This window comes from Acomys russatus, chromosome 16 (genome assembly GCF_903995435.1).
Source record: "Acomys russatus chromosome 16, mAcoRus1.1, whole genome shotgun sequence".
Classification (NCBI taxonomy): domain Eukaryota; kingdom Metazoa; phylum Chordata; class Mammalia; order Rodentia; family Muridae; genus Acomys; species Acomys russatus.
In genome coordinates this window covers 7,245,882-7,255,188 of record NC_067152.1, presented here as the reverse complement: position 1 = coordinate 7,255,188, position 9,307 = coordinate 7,245,882, and the positions used below count along the sequence as shown (strand labels likewise).

General features: G+C 46.9%; 1 protein-coding gene across 1 annotated transcript in view; it reads right to left on the bottom strand.

Annotated features, from left to right (window-relative positions):
• Window positions 1–5,350: 5,350 nt before the first annotated feature.
• Adap2 (ArfGAP with dual PH domains 2) overlaps window positions 5,351–9,307 on the bottom strand; it is a 28,890-nt gene continuing 24,933 nt past the window's right edge. The window contains exons 9-11 of the mRNA XM_051158544.1: window positions 8,026–8,103; window positions 6,950–7,196; window positions 5,351–5,631 (exon numbers count right to left, since the gene is read on the bottom strand). Of these exons, the coding sequence (XP_051014501.1) occupies window positions 5,351–5,631; window positions 6,950–7,196; window positions 8,026–8,103 (606 nt within the window). The remainder of the gene's footprint in view (window positions 5,632–6,949; window positions 7,197–8,025; window positions 8,104–9,307) is intronic.

The window sequence follows — 9,307 nt, the reverse complement described above, 5'->3', positions numbered from 1 at the left end:
GCTTCACGTATAATGAAGGCATACCATAGGAGACAATCACATCCTTAAATCTCAAATCTGTCTATAGGATTCCATTCAAATTCATTATAACTTTGGGGATGCCTATCATCTCCTAATAGGGTTTTGTATGGGAACTAGATAAACTAAGGTTGGAGTCTAAGAGTCTTGGGCTGCCCTCTTTCAGTTTCATTATGCAATGGCATGGTAGGGCTCTTGTCTAAGATCCTGTCTGTGTCTGAGGCCAGCCTTGTCTACAAAGCCAGTCCAAGACAGCCGGGACTATTACCCAGAGAAACCGTGTCTGGAAAAATGAAACCAAAAAAACTAAAAACTAAAAAAAAAAAAAAAAAAAAAAATCTACATCCTTCTGCATCTTCCTTGAAAGGAAAAGAAACAGTAATGCCACCGGGTCTGTTTCTCTGACCATTTCAGTTGTATGAAATTTCTTTCAGTTCTCCTTTCCTACTTTGAGGCCTTCGAGCTTTGCTTTCCTCAGCTTGAATTGTTTCCCTCGCCCCTTCCCTTTTGAAATTTTCAACTTGAATGTCACTTTTTGTTTTGTTTTTTGTTTTCTGAATCAGGGTTTCTCTGTGTAGCTTTAACTGTCCTGAACTCTCTTTGCAGACCAGACTGGCTTCGAACTCACAGAGATAGGCCTGCCTCTGCCTGTCTGAGTACTGTGATTACAGGATTAAAGGCGTGGACCACCTAGCAAGTCCACTAATGTCACTTTCCTGAAGGAAGGCATCGTGCCCCTTTACCGTTAGCTGGTTACCACATACCATTCCCACAGCATCTTCAGCTGCCCCCTGCAGGCTTCAACGTGCAATAGCAGGGCCCACCTGTTCCCGCCTGCCTGGTAAGTGGGGCTCAGTACGGCACTCAGGTAGTGATCAAATATATTTATATTGAGTTTCAACAATCAGTGCAGCTTCTTCATATTTTTTCATATTTTTTCATATTTTTTAAGGTTTTTTTCTTTTTTCTTTTTTTAATTTTTTTTATTTTTTTTGTTTTTTGAGACAGGGTTTCTCTGTGTAGCATTGACTGTCCTGGACTTGCTTTGCAGACCAGGCTGGTCTTGAACTCACAGCGATCCACCCACCTCTGCCTCCTCAGTGCTGGGATTAAAGGCGTGCACTACCACTGTCCCGCTTATCTGAGGGGTTTTGTTTGTTTGTTTGTTTGTTTGTTTGTTTGAGAAGGGGTTTCTCTGTATTAGCCTTGGCTGTCCTGGACTGACTTTGTAGACCAGGCTGGCCTTGAACTCAGAGCAATCCGCCTGCCTCTGCCTCCCAAGTGCTGGGATTAAGACCATGCACCATACCGCCCGGCTTATCTGAGTTTTTATGTCTTCTCAAATGTGCACAGAAATGGAGTCTCTGAGGAAGTTTTGTAAATCTTTCTTTAAGCCAGGCAGTGGTAGAGTAAAGCCAGGCACGGCTTTAATGCCAGCACTAGAGAAACAGAAGCAGGCAGATCTGAATTTCAGGACACTATGGTCTACATAGTTCCAGGACAGCCAGGGCTACACAGAGAAATCCTGTCTTGGAAGAGAGGAAAATCTTTTTCTTTTCTTTTCTTTTTTTTGGGGGCGGGGGCAGATTTTTTTCCGAGACAGGGTTTCTCTGTGTAGCCTTGGCTGCCCTGGACTCACTTTGTAGACCAGGCTGGCCTTGAACTCACAGAAACCAGCCTGCCTCTGTGCCACCACACCCGGCTTGCAGATTTCTTTTTGTTGTATGTGCATGAGTGTTTGATCTGCATGTTAAGAGTATGTTGTAAATACAGTGCCTGTGGAGGCCAGAAGAGGGCGATGTTTCCTGTGGAACTGGAGTTAACCATTGTGAGCTACCAGATGGATGAGGGGAAAGGGTCCTCTGTAAGAACAGCAAGAGCAGGGGCTACACAGAGAAACAAACAAACAAATAAACAAAAAGAAAGAAAGAAAGAGAGAACAGCAAGAGCTCTTAAACACTGAGCCCTCTTGGGAAAAAATTTTTAGCTATTTCTGTTTTTGTTTGTTTGTTTGTTTGTTTGTTTTTCAAGACAGGGTTTCTCTATGTTATCTTGGCTGTCCTGGACTCGCTTTGTAGACCAGGCTGGCCTCGAACTCACAGCCATCCGCCTGCCTCTGCCTCCCAAGTGCTGGGATTAAAGGCGTGCGCCACCACGCCCAATTCTTTAACTATTTCTTATCTTGTTTATGTAAGTGCTAATGATTGAAGTATGCTAAGCTTAGGAACAAAATAAACCTAAAAGTAAAAGGAAAAATTCCCACACTTTAACATTCACACCCTGACTGTTCAAAGCCTGGGCCCAATGACTTGTACAAGCACTTAGAGCTTGACTCCTAATGACCCATGAGGGGACAGTCTCAAGAAGGTCAACAGCCACTGGAAAACGTTCTAGTTAACAAGATGGAGAGAGAGCTGTTCAGCGGTGCACACCTTTAATACCAGCACTCAGGAGGCAGAGGCAGGCAGATCTCTGAGTTCGAGGCCAGCCTGGTCTACAAAGTGAGTCCAGGACAGCCAAGGCTACACAGAGAAACCCTGTTTTGAAAAACAAAACAACAACAACAAAAAGATAGAGCCATAGTTACTTATCTACCCAGACACAAAGCCTGTACAATGAAGTAACCCCACTTGTAACGGAGGGACTAGCTTTTCTTGGGCAGCAGAGGTGTTCTGAGAACTCTTTTCTCTCTTGCAGCATTTTTGTTGTTGTTTTGTTGAGACAGGATTTCTCTGTATAGCCCTGGCTGTCCTAGACCAGGCTTTGTAGACCAGGCTGGCCTCGAACTCACAAAGTTCAGCGTACTGGAGTTCTGGAATTAAAGGCTTGAGCATTCGATTCATTTCATCTCTTTGTATCTCTTCTGGTTTGGTAAATACTTTTACCTCCCTACCTCCTTTGGTCACCACTGTTCTATGCAATAGTCAGTACGCACTGTACCAGAGAAAGCTACCCCTCCAGCCCCTCCCACCAACTTTGAGACTGTGTCTCACTAGGTTGCCCAAGGTGTTCTCTGACTCTTTGGCCCAAATGGACCTGCCTAAACCCCCTGTGTACTTGGGTCTGCAGATGTACCCACCATGCACTGCTCCGGGGATGCTGGATTCTTGAAGGAAAACCTTTGCCTTTGAAGAGTGAAGGCTGAATCCAGGCGTGGTGGCGCACACCTCTAACCCCAGAACTCAAGAGGCAAAGGCAGGCGGGTCGCTGTGAGTTTGAGGGTAACCTGGTCTACAAAGTGAGTACGGGACAGCCAGGGCTACACAGAGAAACCCTGTCTCGAAATACCAAAAAATAATAATAATAATAAATAAATAAATAAAAGAAACAAAACTAGTCTACAAAGTGAGTCTAGGACATCCAGGGCTATTACAGAGAAATCCTGTCTTGAAAAAAAAAACAAAAACAAAAATAACAGAAAAGAGTGAAGGCTGGGTGTTTCATCAACTTTTTAATATGAAAACTCAAATCGATATAAAATGTTCACATATAGGAAAATAAGTGCTAATTTACATTTCATTTAGATTCATCAGTGATAAACTCTGTATATACAGACATGTACACATGTGCACTATGTTCGCTTACATATATCCATGTACTGATTCTTTTAATTGAGCCATTTAAAAACTGGCTGCAGACATATTTAGCACGTGTTCCCTAAGAACAGAAACATTCTATATGAATCCATCATCTCCAGGCGTGGTGGTGCACGCCTTTAATCCCAGTACTCTGGAGGCACAGGCTGTGAGTTCGAGGCCAGCCTGGTCTACAATGTGAGTCTAGGTCAGCCAAGGCTACACAGAAAAACCCTGTCTTTTCTTTTTTTCCGAGACAGGGTTTCTCTGTGTAGCCTTGGCCATCCTGGACTCACTTTGTAGACCAGGCTGGCCTCGAACTCACAGCAATCCGCCTGCCTCTGCCTCCCGAGTGCTGGGATTAAAGGCGTGCGCCACCACGCCCGGCTTGAAAAACCCTGTCTTGAAAAACCAAAACAAAACAAAAAAACGAATGCCTCATCGTTGTCACAATTTTACAATATTGTTAGCTCATACACATCCTAATTTCTCCAACACCAATTATGTCCTTTGCAATAACTTTGTTTGTTTGGTTTTTGTTTTCTTTTCTTTTTTCTTTTATTTGTTTTGTTTTGTTTTTCGAGACAGGTTCTCTCTGTTAGCCTTGGCTGTCCTAGACTTGCTTTGTAGACCAGACTAGTGATCCGCCTGCCTCTGCCTCCCAACAGCTGGGATTAAAGGCCTGTGCCACCATGCCTGGCTTGGTTGGTTGGTTTTTCAAGACAGGGTTTCTCTGTGTAGCCTTGGCTGTCCTGGGCTCACTTTGTAGAGCAGGTTGGCCTAGAATTTAGAGATCTGCAAGCCTCTGTCTCCCTGAGTGCTGGGATTACAGGCGTGCACCACCACACCTAGCTTGTGACTTCTTTTAAAAGCTATTTTATAGCCAGACATGGTGGCACATGCCTTTAATCCCAGCACTTGGGAGGCAGAAGCAGGTGGATTGATGCGAGTTCAAGGCCAGCCTGGTCCACAAAGCGAGTCCAGGACAGCCAAGGTTTCACAGAGAGGCCCTGTCTTGAAAAACCAAAAAAATAAAATAAAATAAATATAAAAAATTAAAAATAAAAAAATGTTCAATACAAAATGTTTTATGTATATTGATGTGATGGATCTCAGATCCCCAGGAACTGGAGTTAAAGACAGTTGTAAGCTGCCATATGGGTGCTGGGAATTGAACCCATGTCTTCTAGAATAGCAGCCAGTGCTCTTAAATACTCCAGCTCCAAGGTTCCTCCCTCCCTCCCTGACTTTTTTAGATAGGGTTTCTCTGTGTAGCCCTGGCTGTCCTGGAACTCCCTATGTAGACCAGGCTGGCCTCAAACTCAAAGAGATTGACTGCCTCTGCCTGCTGAGTGCACAGGCCAAAATGCATCTATCACTATGCCTGGCCAATTTTTTCTTTTATAATATTGACATTTGAAGAGCCCAAGCTAGTTACACAGCAACATGTAAGTAATATATGAATGTATGATTATTTCTTCACAATTAGGTACACTTTGTTTATTAGGTCTCCACCCCTCTCTGTAGTTTTTATTGTTGTTTGTTTGCTTGCTTGTGTTTCTGTTCTTTGAGACAGGGTCTTGCTATGTACCTCAGGCTGGACCTGGACTCCCTGTATAGCCCAGGCTGGCACCAAACTAACAGCATCCCTGCCTTCCAACAGGCGTGCGTCACCACACCCAGCTCTCAGTGCAGTTACGAGAAAGCCTGCAGGACTTCTATGTGTGCAGAGCTGAAGTCTTCTCTGAACCAGTTCCTCAAGACTGGAAAAACGGTTGCTTGGACGGAGCCCAGGGAGCCTTAGGATAAACCACACCCTGGGTCTTGACAGAGTTCATGGACACGGGCAGCTGCAGGCCTCGGAAGCTTCCTCCTGGACAACCAGGCCGGAGGCGAACACTTCTCCAGGACGTCAAATGCTCAGTGGCTAGCCAGACCCTCCTCGAAGGGTCACCTGAGGCCACAGCCACTCTCTGCTGATGCGTCTGCAAAGGAAACAAGAGGGCTGGCTGGAGAAGGTAGCCGTGTTGGTGCTGCCCTGCAGGTGGAAAGCAACAGCTTGAGGGGACAAGGGGGCTATGACAAGAGGGAACCAGGACAACACGGAAAGCAAGCAAACCAACACTCAGAAACTTTAAATGAGAACAAAACAGACTGAAGGAGACAGACACATAGGTAAAAATGGAGAGGAAAATAGGGCCAGAGGCCAGAGACTCAGAGACTCAGAGACCCAGGCCGATAGAAAACAGAGAGCAGTGGCTGAAGTGCTCCATCAATTGCCGTCTGTGTCCTTGGCTTTTTGTTTTGTTTTGTTTTTTGTTTTTTCAAGACAGAGTTTCTCTGTGTAGCCTTGGCTGTCCTGGACTCACTTTGTAGACCAGGCTGGCCTCGAACTCACAGCGACCTGCCTGCCTCTGCTTCTCGAGTGCTGGGATTAAAGGCGTGCACCACTACCGCTTAGCTGTGTCTTTGGCTTTGGGGACTGACAGTGAAGACAGTTGTGGGTTGGGTTTTCTGTTTAGTTGGTTTTGGTTTTGGTTTTTGGCTTTGGTTTTTGGCTTTTTGAGACAGGGTCTCATTATGTAGCCCTGGCTGTCCTGGAACTCACTATGTAGACCAGGCTGGCCTCGAAGTCCCAGAGATCCACCTGCCTCTGCCTCCCAAGTACTGAGATTAAAAGTGAGCACTAGCTGTCAAGGCAGGCCATGACAGTTGTATTTATCCTGGTGAGTCTGTGGGGAGCACAAGGGTTTCCCCAGGGGCTTTTGCGGACACCTCTTCGGTCTGTGCTTTTCCAAAACCAGAGCTTTTCCTTTATGACCTAGAAGCTCGGCCCTGGGCCAGATGCTTCCTCCCTAACTCAGCACATCTTTGCCCCTCAGAGGGCTGTCAACAGATGGGAACAGTCTCCTTGTGACACATCTGGGGTGAAGAGAGAGGAGGAACAGGAGAGGGAGACAGACAAAAGAGAGGGCATTCAAAATAGCCCTCCCTGTGGGTGGGGAGGAATCCAGGGTCCCAGGAGGTGCCTGGCAGGGTGACCTCCGCCAAGGGTGCCGGGCTGACGCGTTCTTATGAGAAAAAGGACATGGGTGTGAGGAATCTGACCAACTGAGTAGATCCCAGCCTCTACAGATCTGCTAAGGCCAGACTCTCCTGAAGCTCACGAGGACAGCCGCACAGAGGAACTTGGCGCAGAAGGGATTTCTGGCAATAAATAATATGCAGCCTGTGCGCTTTTCTCAGGCAGGAAGTGAGGGTGACTGAAGAGGCTGAGTCAGGCACTTCCGGGACCACAGGGAAGGAGCCCTTTTCTGCCCTCACCCAAAAGAACCCCTAACTCCACTCCCACCCACCCGCCCCCAACTTCTCACTGAGGAGGTGGAGGGGTGACAAGGGGCTGCTCAGGACACCCCGCAGACTCTCCAGCCATTCTCGCTGCTCCTTCTCACTGGGGCACGTGAAGATGAACTTCCGCTCTGGAGTGGCCACAGTGAGTCCTGCCTTCCAGCGCTTCCCTCGGATGCCCTTGGGCAGGTCTTCGCATACTTCATATCCCTGCTCATGGCTTCCCAGAAAAACCTGGCCCTGCTCAAAAGCATCCTGAAAATGGAAGGCATGTGGTCAGGAGACGCTGCCTTGGAGGCAGAAGAGCCCTTGCAGCCCAGCCAGTCCCAAGGTCAAATTTGGGAAAGAGATGTCTGTGTCATTGCAGATGCGACTTCGGATTTGAAATGTTAAAACCTAAAGCATATTGCACATGAAATCTGCTGAAAATTCTAACATTTAGAGACTACACCCAGGCACTGGGAGCTCAAAGGCTGAATTTTGCTTTCTTTTGGCCACTGGTGCTAGACAAGCACTCAGCGGAACCTAGCTCTCTTTCTCTCTCTCATTTTGTGATAAGGTCTCAATAAATTACTCAGGTTAGCCCATGGAGTCTTTGAATTTGTAACCCAACTGTCCCAGCCTCTCCAGCAGCTGGGATTATAGGCTGGAGTCCCCTCAGATCCACCTCAAGCACTTTACGTGTTAGTGACTTCAATATGCATCCTGGCCACTTCTGAACAAGGCATTGGTGCTAAGCCAGTATTTTGCAGAAGGGAAACACAAAAGTAAAGAGCTAAGTGCATATCCAACCTAGGGCACGGCTTGACCATGGCAAGGATGAGAGTCGAAACCTGACTCCAGCCAAATTGGACTGTCCTTGAGCCCATAGCTCTAACCACTGCACTCCAGGCCTCCTTTAACCACAGTTGTCAGCCCTGGGGAATCCTGAATGGAACTGAGAAAGACCCAGAGGCGAGACGTGCTTTCCTACCACGGCTTCCTTGCCTGGGATTCTGGGAGACAGTCTTTCTGTATACCCTGAGGCCTGCACTGGCCCACCCGCCTGGGAACATGCTAAGGAGGGGTGAGGAATGGTTCTTACCAGAGGGTTCTTATAATACAGCAGCCTTCGCTCCTGAGGATCCAGGGCAAACCATCTCTTCTTGAAGGGTTCTCTGTGCTGTAAAAGAAGGGACCTCTTACCAGACACGACAAAGCCAGGCGCAGAGGTCAGGGCTAGTTCACACTGGTCCCCTAGCCTGGTTCCGCAATCACAGCCTCCGGAGCTTTGCCCTGGGGCTGGCTCCTAGGAGTGCATACCCTGCCTAGAAAAATGACCCTATCATGCCAGGACTGAGACTGGAGTCTACCGAAACTGGTTCTAGGGTCCATGGGTCTGAGCACCTGCTCAGACTCTTGGTAGTATGTTGTGTTGGTTTGTATGCTCATTAGTACAGTTTCACTGTGTAGTCCTGGCCAGTCTGGAATTTAGGGGAGATCCCCCAGCTTTTACCTCTAGAGTGCTGGAATTAAAGGGGTACCCCACCACCTACTCGTATTCTGAAGGTTCTGCCCAGCCTCTCTCTCTGCTCCCCTTCCCCCTCTCTTTCTCAGTCCCTATTAGCTTAGCACCTCAAGGTGCTCTCTGCCTTCAAGTAAAAGAGGCACTTCCTTCTTTCTCAGGCTGTGCACAAATAAGTCTCAGAAGAAGGAAGCAAGAGAAGTCAGAAGTGGCCCCTGCTCACCAAGTTGAAAGTGCTAGCCTTGGCTCAACTGTAACCCAGGTCAAGAGAAAGGCCTGAGGCAAGAACCAGGAACTGGTACTGGGGTGGAGGGTAGGGTGTGGATTTCTGAGTTCGAGGCCAGCCTGGTCTACAAAGTGAGTCCAGGATGGCCAAGGCTACACAGAGAAACCCTGTCTCGAAAAACAAAAAACAAAAAAATAAAAAATTAAAAAAAAAGGAAAACAAACAAACAAACAAAAAGAACCAGAGACTGTACCTGGCTCCTGATGGAAAGAGGCTATCACCAACTCCTGAGGTTTGGTTTGGTTTTGTTTTGAAACAGGGTCTCTGTATAGCCCTGTCTGTCTTGTCAACTTGCTCTGTAGACCAGGCTGGCCTCGAACTCACAATGATCCACCTGCCTCTGCCTCCCAAATGCTGGGACTACAGGCATGTGTCACCATACCAGGCTATAATTGTGTTTTTGCATTGAACCTGTGGTCTTACGAATGCCAGAGAAGCCCTTTCACCACACCCTACTTAGCCTTATTAAATTTTCAGTTTGTGATTGGCAGGTGGGACTGACTCTGAGTTTCTTTTTTTTTTTTTAACAAATTATATATATTTTTTTGTTTTGTTTTGTTTTGTTTTTCTTTTTTT